Raw genomic sequence first — 19,259 nt, forward strand, 5'->3', positions numbered from 1 at the left:
AAATCCACAGACCTGCTTCGAGGAAGGTGAAACATCAGAAAACAGAAGTTGAAAGTTTAACAAATAGAAAAAGTCCTGAATAGTTTCATCTACTTAGGCCTACAATAATCATTCCCAAAATCGTAAAAAGAAGAGGAAAAAAAAATTCTGCAAAGATGACGAGCTTAGCTAGTAAATTTCTCTTGAAGAACGTGCAATATTTACACCAGGCAAGATTGAAGACTCTGTCCGTGATCCAAGTGGTTCACAGGTAAGCAGTTTTTGTTTTATAGAAATAAATCCTCATATACAAATTTGATGTAGGTGGTGGGCGGGAGTGGTGGGCGGAAGGGAATGGGAGTGGGGAAGGGAATGAGGGAGGGAGACAGGGAGGGACTGAAGGGGAAATAAGGCGAGATTACTCATTTACCAGATGTTTTTTAATAACTCTCCATATATAGTATACGCTATAGGAAGTAAATAAATGCGCGGCAAAATGGTTAAATTATTTTCATTGGTTACGAGGTAAAGTGTACGATTTTTTTGGTCAAATTGATAAGTGACCTACATTTACTTAGTAATTAATGTTTTAAGGAAACTGCACCCAATATAGGCTTGGCTTGCATGGAAATCAACAACCACCCTCAACCTCATTTCTCTTACATTTCAACTGTACTGACATATGGACATGAATTGTGTACTGTTACGTCAACTGAAATATCACGAACAGTTACGTCACATAATTTTGTTTAAATTTTAATGAGCGATCCACATTGAGTACTGTGTATCTGAGAAGAACAGGAGCGGTACCACATATAATCATTGCCCTTAATTTTCAAAGCATTTTGCCCTGAAGTATGGGTTCCTTTTTAACAAGAAACTGTCACCCATGATAGAGCCTAGGTACGAAAACCAAAGAACTTGATTCTACCCCAGCCCCCTTACATCTAGACTTTAATCGTCTAATCAGGAAGCCTTTGGTATGATTAAGAGTTGTAGGCCCCTATGTGTTTATTGTGGAACGCACTATCGGACATTAGACTTTACAATACGCTATAACATCTATCATCTATTTCAAACATGAAGTATGGCCATAAACAGATATTTCATTTTATTATTTTAAAGTGAAAAGCTTTTCTTGTTCAAATCGTTTTCTCGTTCAATATGTTACATGTCAAATGCACCCCATCAATCAAAACAACACATTAGATAACCTATTGTTATTCTTACTGCAGGTCAACGAAAGCGAGTCTTGCCGCTGAAATTGAGGAAGAAAACCTATTGAAAAGGTAAACACGCAAACCGTTTATGAATATTTATACCTCAGCAACCAATGACAATTTATGATGCAATTGCCGAGTCAACATGAAATCACTATCAATGAGTCAATGCATATTTGCCTACAGTCTACTTGTGAACATTATAGGAGATGATGCTATGCATGTATAAACAAATAATATCAAGTAAATGATTAATATCATTGTAAATGATAATGACATGTTTAATTGCCCGCTCATTGGAACACTCCAGATTTAAGATTCCTTTTGTCACTTTAAATCATTCAAGACCAGATATTGGACAGGCAGAGAGTTTACTGGACATTGGTACTAGAGATATCTTTTCAGAGGAACATGACATTTTCAGAGAGCATGTCAGGCGTTTCTTCACAAATGAGATTCTTCCAAATCAAGAAAGGTAAGAAGAGAATACACATTTGCGTATAGTGATCTAAATTATTATGCATTGTACACAAAGTATGACGAAGGGATATAAACTTTCATATAGGTCATAATGAAAACTGAAAGAGTGCTTATTTAGTTTTGTTTGTTTAATAAGTAAAGCATAGGACTATCATCATTTCACTGCCGTTAGAATATTAATTAATTTCAGGATTTAACGTAATGTGTTCAAAACTATACATTAACTCGCTAAGCCTCAAGATGAATGTCGAGCAGAATCAACAGCAGATACAATATGTACCGAGTAAATACCGTGCACGGTTAACAACATATTTCGTAAACACCATGTAAATTACTGGTACCGTAAACAGCATGTACCGTAACCAACATGTATCGTAAACGCCATATAGTACATACCATTAACTGTTAAAACCATGTATGTGTCGTAAATACCATGACCCCAATTCTTTTGCTGTAGATGGGAACGGCAAAAACACGTAGACAGAAACCTATGGCGACAGATGGGATCCGCTGGACTCCTTGGTGTCAACATACCGGATAAGAAAGGGGGCATCGGTGGGGACTTCAAAGCCGCCATGATAGTAACGGAAGAACAGTAAGTTATGCGCCCTCTATTTTAAGAAATTTGTCCAACGTGTCTTTGTTTTCAAGTGGTTGAAACCAGAGGTATCATGAAAAGTTCTGACGCCGGGAGGGGACAAGTAGGCCTTCATTTACATTTACTGGAATATCGCAGTGAACTCTCGGTAACCCGTAGACGATCTTACCGTCCTTCCTACATCCCACTCCCCCACTCCCTCCCCTCCCCCAATCAATTGAAGAAAATCACCACACTGCCATCCCTGTCTGAATTTTTCTGTTGATTCACCTATTGGGAATGTTCTCTTGTCTTTTATTTTCCACAGAGGCTACGCAAACGGCGCGGGCTCGTGCTTTCCAATGCACAGTGATATCGTAATGCCTTATATTTCAGAGTATGGTACACAAGAACAAATTGACAAGTTCATTCCTGCGATGACAGCCGGAGAGAAAATAGGTGCCCTTGCAATGACAGAACCCGGGGCTGGCAGGTAAATATTCAGCCATTTAAAACAAAAGAAAATTGATAGCTTTAATGACATTGTTTGGGCAATAGGGCTGAAGTGTACATTCCTACTTATTATGAAAAAGTGAATTTATGAGCCCATTCTGCAGAACGCACAACAAAGAAATGTCTGTCAAGTTGATTCAAAATCAGACATCGAAAACATTTCTCTTTGCTTTTCTCCTTTGCTTTACCTGTTCCTTTAATATATATGTGTTAGTCTCTGTATTGCTTGGGATTCGTAACTTTAAAATTGCGAAAATAATTAATATTATTAGTATATGTATATTAGTTTTATAAAAAACCTATTATTTTGGCAAGAGCTTTAGAAAAGTTTGACTATGATTTAAGTTACTCGGGATACATTTACGAACAGTGGCGTAGGAAGGTACTTTTGAGTGGGGGCGCTGAAGACTGATGGCCGGCCTGGGGGAGGGGTCTAAGGGGAGGGGGTGTCCCCCTCCCCTTTGGAATTGTTTGCATTTCCAGGTAGCCTCAGATGCAATTTGGTGCAATATAGCACACTTCAATACCCACTCCATTTTGTAAACTTAATTTTGTATTTTCACCAGGCCTTAGATGCAATTTGGTGCTCCAAATGAGATTTTTATTCTCATTTGGAAATGAAAAAGGGGTTTTCTGACTTGCGAAGCGGGGGGGGGGGGGCGGAATGATACTTCCGCCCCTCCACATTTTTCACTGGGGGGGCTGGCGCCCCCAGCCCCCCGGTTCCTACGCCCTTGTTTACGAATGAATTGACTGCCGTTGGCATAGTTGATTGATAGACAGATTGATTGATTAATGATAAGAAATTAAGTTAAGTGTGCAAAACGTATCTCTATCGATATATCGATCTTTTATACAATCACTGAGTTGATTTTTTTTTATATATTCCTTGACAGCGATGTACAAGGTATGAAAACTTACGCCAAGAAAGATGGCGATGATTGGATCCTGAATGGAAGCAAGGTATGATCATCGTAGTGTTAAAGTCAAATCAATACACCCGCTATAGTTGAGAGATTGGAATTGGGAAGAGAGAGGAGGGAAGTGTGTAAATGTCACTTCTGTCATAAACAAATTAGAAACTGTTTTTCCAACTTTGCTGTGTTACTGTATATAGCATATGGGTTTCTACAATTAACTTAACCTGCAATATCAGACTTAGATGACACTGAGGGCACGATGCATATGAATATACAGTACGGGTTAACTTACATCATGTTCTATTTACGCAGGTGTTCATCAGCAATGGTTATCTCTCCAATGTGGTTATCGTTTGTGCAAAAACCAACCCAGATGCAAAGAAGGCTGCCCATGGATTATCGTTGTTCCTGGTCGAAGACGGTATGCCGGGATTCGCAAAGGGAAAACCTCTTGACAAAGTCGGTCAAAGGTCGACAGTAAGTGCATAAAGATTTCAGATGCATTTTAAGGACGTTTAGAACGTGTCATAAGAATGAGGCTCAAAATCTGATATGCTAAAAACAAAACAAACAAAAAACAAACAAACAAACGTACAACATACTTTAAACATATTTTGTACAGTTTCAGAATATATGTGCACGTGATAGTAATAATGTTAGATATTTTCTTTTCTTTTTAGGACACCAATGAGTTATTCTTCGATGACGTAAGACTCCCCTCGTCTGCAGTTTTGGGTGGAGGCGCGCTGTTACACAAAGGGTTCTACCAACTAATGAAGCAGTTACCCCGTGAACGATTAATAGTTGGTATCGTCAGCCAATCACATGCCGAGTACATGTTTGAAATCACCAGGCAGTATGTCAACAAAAGAATGGCTTTTGGCAAGAAGCTATCGAATTTGCAGGTATATAATAATTATTTCTTTCTTGTACAATTGCATTTCCCTAATAGTAAGAGCAATGTCTTATGAGTCTTCCCACTCGGACTACCTCTAGTCCAGTGGGAGAGGTATAACCACGTGCCAAATAAGGAAACTTAAATATTCACCTGTTTCTTTTGAGTAGCCATGAACTTCAGCCGCATGAGACTGGTATATAGTTAACTACCCATCACGTAACATGTTATATCACGTGACAGATCAGCGGTGAAGAAGGGTTTGGGCGGGAGGAGGGGTTGAATGATGGTAAACATTGTCGTTGAGTTTTTTCCACTTAATCATAGCTGTCGTAACTTTACAGTATGATATACGTTCATGACGTAACTTTACAGTATGATTTTAATCCCTCTCTTATTACGTGCAGACGATACAACATCGCTTGGCAACCATGAAAACAGAACTCTGTGTTTCGCGCGCTTTTGTAGATAGATGTATTCAGCTGAGCGAAGAGAAGAGATTAGACTCATCAACTGCATCTATGTGTAAATACTGGTAAGTAACGAAGCAAAAATGTAAAACTATATTGCTAGAAAAAAAAGCGTGTTTCAGCATAATTTATCACGTCATCAAATACACACATGCACATAAACTGTTCCTTTTCAATTGTGATGCACATATCACCACAATTGATACAAACTTGAGAAAGACGTCAATAAGCTTATAGCCTAACTCATGTTTGTCATTAATAGTAGATGTGCTTAGTATAGCCTGTCTCAGTTGCACATGGATCGAAGCTGAATTCGTTTATCTAATCGACTAGAGAGATTATTGCGAATATTTGCGCGAAACTAAAAGCCAAGCTTGTACAGAACGTTACTCACTTAACTTGTTGTGACATGTTTTAAGAGAAAAACAAAAAGAAAGAAAAAAATAAAACTTGAATGCTGGGATACCCAACGATACTTGATTGTGGAATGGTCAATGGCGTCTGATGTTGTCACTGCTCAATCTATAGGTATTCACTATGCATGTTACATATTCAGAATTGGATATAAATCTCTAAGAGACTAGTATATTTACTTAAGTCGTTTACTTTCTATTTTGTCCATATACAGGAGTTCTGACTTGTCTTGTAGAGTTGCGAATGAGTGCGTCCAACTTCACGGTGGGTGGGGCTACATGTGGGAGTATCCAATAGCGAGGGCCTTCGCTGATTGTCGTGTTTATCCAATATATGCTGGAAGTAACGAGATAATGAGAGAACTTATCGCCAGGGATATTGTAAATCAAAAGTGAAAAAGAAAATAGTGGCATGTGACTGAACAGCTGACCACGTTTGGATGAAACGGTTAGATGACGTTAGATGACGTTAAGCTACGTCATAGTTACGTCCTTCTCCTCTAAATTCCGCTGAACACTCTATCTTTGTGGTAAATTGAGTACAAGCAATGTCGATGTTGACCGGCGTATAACAAAGCTCTCTTCCACATTACCATGGTTATTGTGCGCAAAGTACGTGTCAATATATGAACATTTATACATAAATACATAAATGTATACATAAAGCTTTTATGATAAAATTGCTGCACCAGGAATGCGGTTCCAAGCTCACATATCGTTGACAGTTGGTCATGCAGAAGTAGTGACAAATTAAAAAAAAAATTCCCTTCGATGATCCTTTCGAAGAGGCAAAATGCCTAATTCCTAATAAAAGAACAACTAGAAAACATATTTATATTCAAAACTGAATGCATAAAACTTTTTGTGTTTGCGTCGGAATATTTTTGGAAAAATGTGAGAATTTGAATGATACAAATCTTTCATATTTTCGGTGGAATTCATTTAGTAAATCGTCGAGGAAACCGTAAGGATATCATTTTATTCAGTATCATTATGATATATTGCAATCTTTCTTTAACATTGGGTGCAGTATCATAGGCGTAGGAGGCGGGTGGGGGGTGGGGGTAGGGGGCTGGGAAGGGGATTGCAGCCCCCCAACCAAATATTTTTGTGAAAATTCGGGCAATATGCTGAGAAATTTATGGACACCTACTGAAAGAAACATAAATTGCAATGTGTTTTTCAATGGTTAAATTGATATTATTATTATCATGATTATTGTAACGACTTCCCCAAATTTTTAACTAATATGGAACGGTAATAACACGGCAAATGATTGTATGCAATTGGCATGCGATGTAATAACCGATGCATGCCTATACGATATGAACATGCGCGCGAAAAACTTTTGTTATATTTTTCGGGCAAGTCATTACAGCCCCCCTCCCCCCGCAAATCAAATTGGGCTCCTACGTCTATGTGCAGTATGATTGACAGTATGGGAGTGGTCGAATGAGAACTTGAGATAACTGTAATATATTTTATATTTTTATACATGTAATGTACAGTTAGTCAGTTTTCTATTATGGTGATTCAATCATCTATTCGTACTTTATTGCGTATTTCTCTATGATGGGTCTACAGTTATATATTCGTAACTATAGATAGACTACAACGCGCTTTTCAACTTAACTTGCCATTGTGTAGCAAAAGTAATGCCTCAACAGAATGGTTGAATCCCGGTAGCTATTGTAACAAAATAAATCCATGTTTTCCCGTGTAACCTGTTTCCTGTGTAACCTGTTTCCCGTTTAAATTTTTTTTGTACGTGAATTTAATTCGTTGTAAATAAAATCAAGTTACATACTTCTTTGTCTGCAGATAGCTTTCATATTGTAAATAAACATAAATCTGACTAAATAGAACGCGGTCTTTGTGCTTCATTTTTAAGTATTTCAAGACTTGATCCATGTTATATAAACATTAACAGTTAAGGAGGAACGGCGAAACCAAATCACAGAATGACGCGATGAGGGGGTGGGAGGAGAAGGGGGTGGGTGGGTTCTGTGGTGGTATAAAGTGACCGGCTTCCAATCTCCCCTTCCTCGCCCGCCCACTTGATCGTCACTGGTAGAGTTGTAAAACCAGTTACAATATGTACTGTTCCAAACTTGAGTATTATATTATACACATTACACAAGGCTTAGTTTGGCAGGAACTACATACCGTTACTTAATTTATATTTTTGGAATTTTAAGTCCCCAGAAAACTAATGATAGGCGTATGCAGGCGCGTAGCCAAGGGGGCGAAGGAGAAGACCACCCCCTCTTGGGCATATTTTTGATTTTTATAATATCGCTAGTAATTTCAAAATAGAAAATGCTTAGATGCAACTTACAAGGCCTGCGAAGTGCCATTTCCAGCGATCTGGGAGGCATTTTTAGGCCAAAATTTTTCTTGTGCGCTTCGCGCCAACCAATGGTGGCGCTACGCTTAGATAGTTTGCCTACGGGCTTCGCCCCTCCCTTGGCAAATTCCTCGCTACGCGACTGGGCGTATGTGACAGTTTGCAGGGGGTCGTAGAAAACAGCTCAAATGAAAGGTGGGTCGTAGAAAATGTATAATGTGTCAGATCTATAAAACAACCAGAATATGCGGCTCTGCGGTCTATAAGGTATATTATAGGCCATTCTGACAAAAACAATGAAACATGGGCTTTGTTATTAAATCTGGTCTGTTTCAACCTTTCACAGAATATGATAACTACAGGGTGGTGCACATTGCTATAGGTTGTTAGGATCATGGGAGTTGTCACGGCATATAGCAGGGTGAACTATTTTGCGCAGAATTACGAAGACAGGTGCAGAGGTTGACAACATAGGGCGCGCCTTCAGTTTTGTAATAAAAAAATGCCACTTTTCGTATGTAAGAAGTGATTCTAGTTTGTAATGAAAAGTATATTTCCCATTAAACAGTACCCATTTCAAGTTATTATTTGAAAAAAAAAACCTTTTGTTGAAAACCGAATGTACAGATGATCAAGTTTGTCGGATAGTTGAGAAATAATTTTTGGTTTGCCTCCTCAAGTCAACACCGTGTGCCCACCTCTCCCCACCCCTTCCATCACCACAAACAAGATTGACCCTCCTCCACAACCACTGTAGTCAGACTGGAGCTAATTTAAATACTTGGAATGTTTGATCATACGAATTTTATCTTAATCTCGGTTTAATCACCGATTACGATTTAAAGCTTCGATAACGACAGAAAATAAGATTATGTTGGTACTCAATCAAGCATATTGCAAAGGTAATGGATTAACGATGGCAGGATTTCCATAATATTTATCTTCAAGGGATGACACTTAACATCATTATTGACCTCATGGTTTGGATCTGTTATGCTCTTTGCATAATTAAGGTTTATTATTGTATGTGATCTTCTCGCTCGTGTATGAAGGTGGTTGGTAGGATGGGCAAGGACTGTTGCTGCATCCAACATTTTTCATTAGTGCAAACATTTCCTTTGAGATCTTTCAATATATATATTGAGAATGTGACGCTGTCATGTAGAGTCCCAGTCCCACACTCACTCCTACCCTCATTATCTCCACATATACGCCTCCCTCTGTGTGTGTGGGGGGGGGGGGAGCATAAAAACAGCTGAGAGTTCACAGAAGTACTGATGGAGGCCTACAACTTTCAGTTTCCTTTTAATCGAAGATGCTGACCCAAAAACATGTGCTTATCCTGTAAGGCTTGATGAAGCCAGTTTATTGCATCCCAAACTGTCCAGTTTTGCATAAAAAAATACCAACCTCCGACAGGAGAAGCATTTTGGTGCATCCGAGCATGCAAGTGCCATCAACTTGTTTATTTCACCCAATAATTGCTTAGTTATGTCACAGTCCGTATTTGATATTCCAAAGGGCAATTTGAATTGTAAGCAGCTCCAGCAGCATCTTCGAGATTACCTCATAGAACAAAGGTCGGAGGAAACTGACCGCTGACCATACAAAGACCACTTAAAGTGACCTCCTCGGGTGCGCAGTGAAATTGCTTTTGTGCACTAGCCGAAGAAAAACGTTTTGAAGTATTTCACCTTAAACAAGATGGCCGCTAGAATACCAAGGCTCATCTTCCGTGGTCAGAATAATCTCTCACGTTCTCTTAATTTTAATTCGGTTGGAACCTGTTTAAGGTAAGTAAACCGAAATGTTTTTATTTCATGAAAAATGTTACACTCGTGTACTTCAACTATATATACAACCAGTATAGCGATAGAGTAATGGACATTCTTTTGAGTGAGCGTCTTTCAGTAAGTTGTGTAAATTTTCTAGCATGCTAGAGCCAGAGGTTGCCAACAATGTCGCAAAGTTTATCATCAATTAGTAAAATCTGGACTCGGGTGACTGTTTGAACTTGAAGGTTGTTCAGTGTTGACCCAAAATATGCCAGAAGTCAAATAATGGTAATTTATGCAGCAAGTTCAACAAGCATTTTTACTGCCTCCTCAACGTATATATAAATATATATATATATATATATATATGTGTGTGTGTGTGTGTGTGTGTATGTATTTATGTATATGTAGCCCCCAAAATAGGCTAAATTTAGTTTTAAAAATGGTCGAATCATTTTACAGTCACTCTGAAATCATTTGCCACAAACGAGAAATGTCATAGCTCAATATGTTTAATACTCCTTTATATCTGTGGAAATGGCAGGCTCAGAACTTCTTGCAGTCTTGCAGTCTGCAGTCTGGACACTTTGATAGTGTTTTCATTTTTAAGTTATTTTCTTGATATTTTTATTGTGGTAGATTTATATCCTATTAAGAATCGAATGGGACATCACGTGATAGTACACGTGATGCTGTATTATACAAAGTTAATCATCGGTGATGTAACTTAGCCTGATTCGTCACGCTGCACTCTTGTAAGACATGTTGCCTACAATATGATAATAGCTATAGGTTTTATTTGTTACATGAGTGAATGAAACTGTAGATCTAACCTCTCCTCTTCTACCCCCACCCTTTCGCTATTAATTTGATTTAAAACTACTGTCGAAGAGATTTGTCAGCGGGAAATAAGTTCAAAACATATCAGGATAAAGTATGAAACTTCGGGAAGTTCTAAACATAATGAAATAATTTAACTGTTTCCTTCACATGATTATACAATGTTTATATACTACACGAAAAGGGAGGGAGGGAGTGTGGTGGATGTGGTAGTCCTGGGAACGGATACCCCTCAATCAAATGTGGGCAGCACCTTTGCCTAGGGGTTGAATTCCTACTGCTGAGAACATATCAATATTGAGTTATTATATAATTCCATTTTGTATTTCTTTCATAGGTCCACAAAAGCTGGGGCCGATATTCAGGATGAAACAGAAGAAAAAAGGTAATCTACATAAGGAGAGTTCAAAGGTCAAAGTATCACAACGTCGTAGTCGAATGGGATTATGTTTATTCAATAATATTGTTAACATACATTGTTGTACAAGACATTTATACAATTTGTTTGCTCTCTTAACGATACTGTTACACCTTGTGATAAAGATCTCGCTCCTACTATCAGAGAACTATTCAACTCACTGCTTAACATACAAGAACACATTAATTTTTAGTGAATTAACAGCTTTTTCAACAGGTTCTCACCTTCCAGTATATATGTGTCTCAATCATTACGTTATGAGTCTTAGTGATAGATATTTAATATTGCTGATCGAAACTTGCAAAGATAACATGATGAAGAAGTACTATACCCCATCTCGTTACAAATGCACAGGCGATGTCTGTTCAATGGCGGAGCTAGGGGTATTGGTCAGGGGGGTCGAGAATGGTCCCTAGGGGCGCTTACGACACTATCTAAGCGGAGCGCCACCACAGTTTGGCGCGGAGCGTACAGAATTTTTTTGAGTAAAGATACTCTCTAGATCGCCGGAAATGACCCTTTCCGTGCCTTGCTAATTTGCAGATAAACGAAGAATAAATAGATGTCATCGCCAACAAAATGTGACAAATGTCAATAGGTAGATGAGAGCGCAATAAAAAAAGTTGCGAATAAGTAAAAAGTGGTAAAAAGCTGAAAAGGGCGAAAAGTCCATTTGAGTCCGTCAGGGGGGGGGGGGCATCCGCCCCCTGACTGATGATATGCTATAGTTATTATAGTTCTGCCCTATTCGGCATAATATAGAGGGGGCTTGAGTATGTTCATGTAGTATCAGATATTCTGGAGGGAGCAGTACATTGCTAACAACGGTTCATTGCGGAAAGTGAAAGCGGGTCGAACTGTATCATATGATGATCATATAAACTTACATTTTCTGCTATTTTCATGTAATTCTATATTTTCTGTCAGACGGCCTCATATTGCCCAAGCTTCATCATTGATGGATATCGGTACAAGAGATATTTACACCGAAGAACACGATATATTCAGAGAATCGGTGAGACGATTTTATAGAGACGAAATTACTCCTAACCAAGACAAGTGAGTACAACTTGATCTTACGATAACCGCGGGGAGGGGGGGGGGGGGGTGAGGGAGGGACATACGTTTTGTTTTGGCAGGATCTCCAGATTACGGATTAGAACATTTCAGTTTCTGTCGTAAACCTCGAAATACTTCGGATTTTAGATTGTCTCTCATTCGTTAATAAGTTTTCAGATGAAAAGTCAAAATTTCATTAGAAGTTTAGAAGAAACAGTTACATGGACAAATCGTCATATAAATTTGTTATAAATTTGATAGAAAGCCAAAGAGAGTCATTTTTTATTTACAAATAAGTCTAATTTTAAGACTCAACTGAAAGTCGAAATTATAGTGTAGCATATAAAGTTGAAAAAATGATTTCGTCGAACAGTTCCAACGTCGATATAGTAAATTCAAAATTCTAGAATTTGGTCGAAATTTCTGAGAAAAGGTTAATCGAAATTTGGAGGAAGGATACAACATTATAACTGTTTTTAGAGAACAAATTCAATATAGAATTTAAAAAAACAAAACAACGTTGAGACTAAAAAAAAAATCGAAATTAATAGAAAACAGTCTATAGGCCTATTTCGAGAAAATATCGTGAAAAAAATTTCGAGATAAAATTTGCAATGTCCCACTTATGCCACCTGGTATTTACAGCAGTAAATATTTCCAGGGAACTTTAATGGCTTCTAACGCCACTGGTAGGTGAAAAGAATGACTTTCTCCAGATGGAGTTCCTCACAGAGAGTGGCCAAGTATAAAGAACAAAACACAAATTATCGATATCATACTTCTCTTTCTTAAATCTCTAAGGTGGGAAAAGCAGAAACATGTTGGCAAGGAAATTTGGGAGAAGATGGGAGCCGCAGGTATGCTCGGTATTAACATACCAGCAGAACATGGAGGTATCGGAGGAGAATTTAAAGACTCGGTTATTGTGATAGAAGAGCAGTAAGTATATTTGGTTCTAAATGAGTTGGCCGCGGAGCAGCAAGGAGCAACCATGACCATTATACAGATGTGCGTAATATGTGCATGTTAATTTGTTACTGTTTACTCAGGCTCGTAAACCAGTACAAAGTCGTACAAAGCAAATAGGCTGATTCATATCATATTGTATAGCGTGCGGAGTTGGCGACACACCATGTGGATTTGCTTTACCGCAAGTTTAAGCTCATATTTGGTGCCCCCAACAAGTAAAATAATAATAAAATTCCTGGCTACGTGCTTGTATAGCTGCTTCAATCAGTTTTATATTTATTTCGAAGGGAGGCATATTTCATTACTTAGCTCAATGAAATTCACAAGAAACATATCCAAAAAAAAAGAAAAGAAAGAAAGACTTCCACACACTAACATGGTTTTTCTTTCTCGTTTGACTGTCGTAGGGGATACGCAAATTGTGCTGGTTCCTGCTGGGGAATGCACAGTGATATCGCTATGCCATATATTTCTGAATACGGCACACAGGAACAGATTGAGAAGTTTATACCAGAAATGACGGCGGGTAAAGTTATCGGTGCCTTGGCTATGACAGAACCATCTGCTGGCAGGTATAGCAATCGTTTGCCTGTCAATTCTCGTTAAATGTATTATTATAACAAGAACAGAAACGTCTGGCAAACGCAACCAAAATTGGGCCAAAATTTGGGCATGATTTAAGCAATATCTTATACATTCATCTAACCCTAATTTCGTATGTTGGAAAACGATCATGACTTCATAAACTGCCAGTCCATTCACCCCCCCCCCCCCACACTTTACTGGTTTGGTATCGCCTTCATTCTCCCTTACCTTTCGGCTTTACATATACTCATATTTACATAGCCTAACTAAATCAATTGCTACCATTTCTTAATCACACCATCTATCCCATCTTCGGGAATTGGGGGTATAGGTGGCTGGAAGGTGTTAAGAATATTACTACTTGTTACCGGGCATACCTAAATAAAAAAAAAGTAGAAAAAAATGTTCAGTTTCTCTGATTTAATGTAAATAATACTGTTTCCACTACTGGAGAGATTAATATTCCAAAATGAGATATATGTATGTATACTTAGTTTACATTATGTTTAAGCAAGTCCCAGTCACCTTACTGCTCATTTCTATGTTTTACTTTATTAGTTACTATATCTCTAAGTACAGCTTACCTTATAGTAACTTATAAAGTATGCACTGAACATACTTTTCCTTATCCTGGTTCTTATTAATGTTCGAAATTAAAACTCCTGGAATCTGCCGATTTTTGAGTAAGTTTCAACTATTGGACCTCTTTAAACATTTCAGTGACCTTCAGGGCATCAAGACATACGCTAAGAAAGACGGAGATGATTGGATACTCAATGGAAGCAAGGTATATGAATCTATTGAGGTCTGTCAGTTTAGCCATGTATATTCTAGAACAGTGGCGTAGGAAGGTACTTTTGAGTGGGGGGGGGGCTGAAGACTGATGGCCGGCCTGGGGGAGGGGTCTAAGGGGAGGGGGTGTCCCCCTCCCCTTTGGAATTTTTTTGCATTTCCAGGTGGCCTCAGATGCAATTTGGTGCAATATAGCACACTTCAACACCCAATCCATTTTGTAAATAATTTTGCATTTTCACCTGGCCTTATAGATGCAATTTGGTGCTCCAAATGAGATTTTTTTCTCATTTGGAAATGAAAAAGGGGTTTTCTGACTCGCGGAGCGGGGGGCGGAATGATACTTCCGCCCCCATATTTTTCACTGGGGGGGGGGCTGGCGCCCCCAGCCCCCCGGTTCCTACGCCCTTGTTCTAGAATGTCAAATAATGGTCATCCACGTTCACACTCAAAGTTTAAGGCATCCTCATTTTCACTCAACAAGACATGTAAACCGCGACAGCATGTCATTTTCGGACCACCAGTGTGCCACCGATGGGTAACTAGCAGCACGCCACCATCAGCAAGGGTGAGAAATAGGACGGCCCATGTTGGCCGCCAGTGTCGGTATCAGGTTGCAGTCGCCAAAGCTCATGTCAACTTGTACAGATCTAGTGTATTGTTCCCAATGTATTGTTGTTACGTCAAGATAAATGTTCTTTAAATATTGTGAGCCTTGAAATGATAGCCATTTATGTGCCCATTATATCAAAGTAATGTGCATTCTTTATAGATCTAACTCAGCATAGGGAAAGTTGGTTGCACATAATTAAAGTAGGACGTAGCAGCCTTATGGGATGCCGTTCCGGACAGTTCTCTCTCACAATACTGTTAATAGGTGCATCGTCACTAGCACTGTACGATTCGGTGCTTGTGTTTGATTGATATCGCAAGACCAATGAGAAGTGCATTTAGCACACCACGTGTCAAATGAATTGCTTTTCAGGAATTTCTCCACGTTACTTTTGTTAACCCTTCCATTGCATAGGTTTTCATCACTAATGGATACTTGGCCGGTGTAACTATCGTTGTGGCTATTACAGACCTTGACACGAAGAAGAAAGCTCACGGAATCTCTCTCTTCTTGGTTGAAGATGGTATGCCCGGATTTAATAAAGGAAAAATACTCGAGAAAATTGGTCAAAAGTCAACGGTAGGAATTTTATGTCATTCATTCAATTAGTTACATTAAATAGTGGGTGTTACGAAAAGGGCTTCGGGCAGTGGTGGGGAGGGGGAGGGGGTTTCTATAGCTCGTTTAACTTATTAAAGTGACTGGACTATATAGTCTAATACACATATTATTACCTCTGTTACTCAGAATCAGCACAAAAGACTAAACGTTTATGGCCAGAAATGATATGTTTACAATGTATTTCAATTGTATGCAAGGACAAATGATGTTGAATGTCTTACAAGGGTGCTCTGCTGGGTTACTTATTGCTTTATCAGAACTATATTGAGAGAAAACCCAGCAGTGTAGATATCACGTGTTTACCTATAACCATTTCTAACCTGTTCTATCGAATGCTGCTTGCCCACTTGATCGATAACTATTAATATGCAATTCCACCCCGAAACTCGCTCTTCATAGAAAGCAACCGTTGGATAAGCTATAGTTATTCTGTACATTATCATTCTATATTTTCCCCAGGATACCGCAGAGCTATTCTTTGATGATGTGCGCCTTCCAGCTTCAGCCCTTCTGGGCGGAGAGGCGTTCGTGAACAAAGGATTTTATCAACTTATGAAGCAACTACCACGAGAGAGGTTATTAGTGGCCGTTGCTGCTCAATCACATGCGGAGTATGCGTTTGAAATCACCAGAGATTACATTCGAAAAAGGAAGGCATTTGGAAATTCATTATCGAAATTGCAGGTAATCTACAGACAGATTGAGTCAAATGAAAAGCCAAAATTTCGTAACAAAAAGTCAAAATTTCGAAAAGAAATAATGTTTGAGATAATATGTCAAAATCTGAGATTAAACAAATAAAAATTTCGAAAAAGAAATTGAATAAAATGAGAATACATTTTGAAAAACAAGTAGAAAGTTGGAGATAAAATAGTTTTGAAGAAAATAATGAAATTTTCAAAGTTCCATCTACGCCACCGTTTCATTTTCAAAACAAAAAAGAATGTGAAGAGAACCCCTACCCACACCCCAGTCAACCAAACCGGTTTTCCACATCCTTGCTTTTTGATAGCTTGGAACTCACTGACAGATTCGTTCATGACGTCATTATTACACGTTTGAATGTTATGTCAACATTTACCATCAGACGATACAACATAAAATGGCAGAGTTGAAGACAGAGATCTGTATCAGCCGTTCCTTCGTTGACAAATGTATTGAACTACAGACGGAAGGTATACTTGACTCTACGATGGGATCAATGAGTAAATATTGGTGAGTATAATGATACGAATTAGGACTGGGTGTATGAATACGGATGGGATCAATGAGTAAATATTGGTGAGTATAATGATACGAATAAGGACTGGGTGTATGAATATACGGATGGGATGAATGAGTGAATATTGGTGAGTATAATGATATGAATAAGGATTGCATGGGGTATCAATACGGATGGGATCAATGAGTAAATATTGACGAATATAATCATAGGAACAAGGACTGGGGTATGGATACGGATGGGATCAATGAGTAAATATTGGTGAGTAAAATGATACGAATCAGGACTGGGTGTATGAATACGGATGGGATGAATGAGTAAATATTGGTGAGTATTATGATACGAATAAGGACTGGGGTATCAATACGGATGGGACCAAAGAGTAAATATTGGTGAGTATAATGATACGAATCAGGACTGGGTGTATGAATACGGATGGGATCAATGAGTAAATATTGGTGAGTAAAATGATACGAATAAGGACTGGGGTGTGGATACGGACGACCATAGCACACCCGTAGCTAGACAATTTGAGTTGGGGGGGGGTGCACCAGCAAGGAACACAATTTTCAAATCCGCTAAATTGTAAAGTTTTTCATACACATAGTTGCATGTGATATTAATGGTTGGGGAGGTGTTGTCAACATGCGAGGGTGGTGGGGGCTGAGGTGGGTGCAGTTCCTGCACTCGGCCTGGTTAACATAGTGCTTCACGGTATCCCGTCACTGAGGAAGGGAAGGCAATGTCTGCTTTACCAATTTTAGGAGATTCAATATAGATTAGTCTCTTTGAAGACAGAGATGTATTTCAGCCTTTCTTTGACAAAAATGTATCGCATAACAGACCTTAGAATGGAGATTTCACCGAATCATGGGATCATTGCGTAAATAGTAGCAAGCTATCTAGCTAAAGGGTTAAAGGGAAAGATGGGGTAAGATAAGGGAATCGGTATAACTATGGCGATATGTAACTATAGCATTATATGGCTGGGAATGGATCAAGTGATGTTTCTCTAGTGTAGTAACCAAAAGCAGATAATGTTAGTAGATAAAGGAAGCTGACCTTATATTATATCTCATTCTCTTAGAAATTGTCCTTTTCTCACAGGAGTACGGATTTAGTGTGTAAAGTAGCCAATGAATGCCTTCAACTACACGGTGGCTGGGGTTACATGTGGGAATATCCAATTGCCAGGGCTTTTGCCGACAGTAGAGTTCTGCCAATTTATGCGGGAAGCAATGAAATTATGAAGGAGCTGATCGCTAGAGACATTATAGCTGAGTAGAATATGAAATTCCAACTCTGATCGGATAGCTGTTTGTCGTTACCGTCTGGCGAGCCTCAACTCGGAGACCACACGTTGTCATTTACTGACAAGTACAGTAGCCATGTCTTCCCCAACTATCATCCCTCTCATACGAAAGTAAGGCTCTAATTTATGTATAAATGAACTATATTATGAAGAAATATCGGAATGGAATAGTATTTGTGCCGTATATGTTCCTTAGTAACAAATATACATATATTTAGAAGTTGGTATTTCTGTCATCAGTTTCTTCAACATTCACATTTTTGTCACGTGATTTGGTCCTCAAAGGGGAGACCATATTAATATACCGTGCAGTGTATACAGTTTAATTAGGATAAAAAATATTTACAGTTACAATATTTTACACGTGGTGCCACTTTTGACAAGCGAGGAAGGACATTTGAACTATTAGTTCAATAAGTTAAAGGAGAATGCAACTGTATAGACAGTATGAAATACCACAATATGTTAATATGTTATCTTTGACGCCATTGATTGTTACCCATTTATAACATCACACTCTGAAGAATACCTCTTTGATAAGTTAAATATAAGTCAATACATGTATTAATTTTATTTCACGTGATGGTGTGCGATATAAGCGTGAGATAGTCACGTGACCATATACAATTATTACTTGTTCGTGTTGTTGTACTTCTTTCGACTCAGCCGCATAGTGATTACGTCATCTATCTCTCGTGTCGAAGCTATGCAGTCGCCATAGGGGACTGTTTCACGTGTAGATGATGTCTCAAGGCTACGTGTTAGGGGTATATGCAGGGCCGGATGCAGCATTTTTTGACAGGGGGGGGGAGGGGTCTGACTGGTCCAGCCGCGCCTGATCGAAAGACCATCTAAGCGGAGCGCCACCATCGGTTGGCGCGGAGTGTACCAGAAATTTTTTGGCTTTACACTCCCCCCCAGATGGCCGGAAACGTCACTTCCCGAGTATTCTAAGCTGCATGTACCTAGCCTGAAAATATGGATCTCATGTCTGCAATTTCTCAATTGATGAGAAAAAAACAATCTATGAAATATGGTAATACATATCAGATGAGTTGAGATGATACAAAAATCATAATGCCTTTAGCCACCAATCCCCCTCCCGTTCCGTCACCACTGTTTGATGCAGGGCCGGATCCAGGATTCTGGAAGGGTGAGGGGTTTGGCCTCCAGTGATCCTAGGGTCTAAGGGGAGTGGGTTTCTCTCTATCCATTGTGAAATTCTTGGATATTTAAGTA

General features: G+C 38.9%; 2 protein-coding genes across 2 annotated transcripts; both read left to right on the forward strand.

Moving 5' to 3' along the window:
• LOC139966364 (long-chain specific acyl-CoA dehydrogenase, mitochondrial-like) lies at positions 1 to 7,332 on the forward strand. Its single transcript, XM_071969290.1, has 10 exons — positions 1 to 250; positions 1,215 to 1,268; positions 1,546 to 1,674; positions 2,137 to 2,274; positions 2,585 to 2,749; positions 3,666 to 3,732; positions 4,002 to 4,166; positions 4,370 to 4,594; positions 4,992 to 5,119; positions 5,683 to 7,332. Exons 1-10 carry the CDS (start codon positions 156 to 158, stop codon positions 5,861 to 5,863), a joined length of 1,347 nt encoding a protein of 448 aa, XP_071825391.1. The 5' UTR covers positions 1 to 155; the 3' UTR covers positions 5,864 to 7,332.
• Positions 7,333 to 9,082: 1,750 nt separating this feature from the next.
• LOC139966006 (long-chain specific acyl-CoA dehydrogenase, mitochondrial-like) lies at positions 9,083 to 18,650 on the forward strand. The gene is made up of 10 exons (XM_071968646.1): positions 9,083 to 9,607; positions 10,767 to 10,814; positions 11,775 to 11,906; positions 12,708 to 12,845; positions 13,283 to 13,447; positions 14,181 to 14,247; positions 15,280 to 15,444; positions 15,946 to 16,170; positions 16,574 to 16,701; positions 17,816 to 18,650. The coding sequence occupies exons 1-10, from the start codon at positions 9,519 to 9,521 to the stop codon at positions 17,991 to 17,993; spliced, it is 1,335 nt and encodes a 444-aa protein (XP_071824747.1). The 5' UTR covers positions 9,083 to 9,518; the 3' UTR covers positions 17,994 to 18,650.
• Positions 18,651 to 19,259: the final 609 nt, after the last annotated feature.

This window comes from Apostichopus japonicus, chromosome 4 (assembly GCF_037975245.1).
Source record: "Apostichopus japonicus isolate 1M-3 chromosome 4, ASM3797524v1, whole genome shotgun sequence".
Taxonomy (NCBI): domain Eukaryota; kingdom Metazoa; phylum Echinodermata; class Holothuroidea; order Aspidochirotida; family Stichopodidae; genus Apostichopus; species Apostichopus japonicus.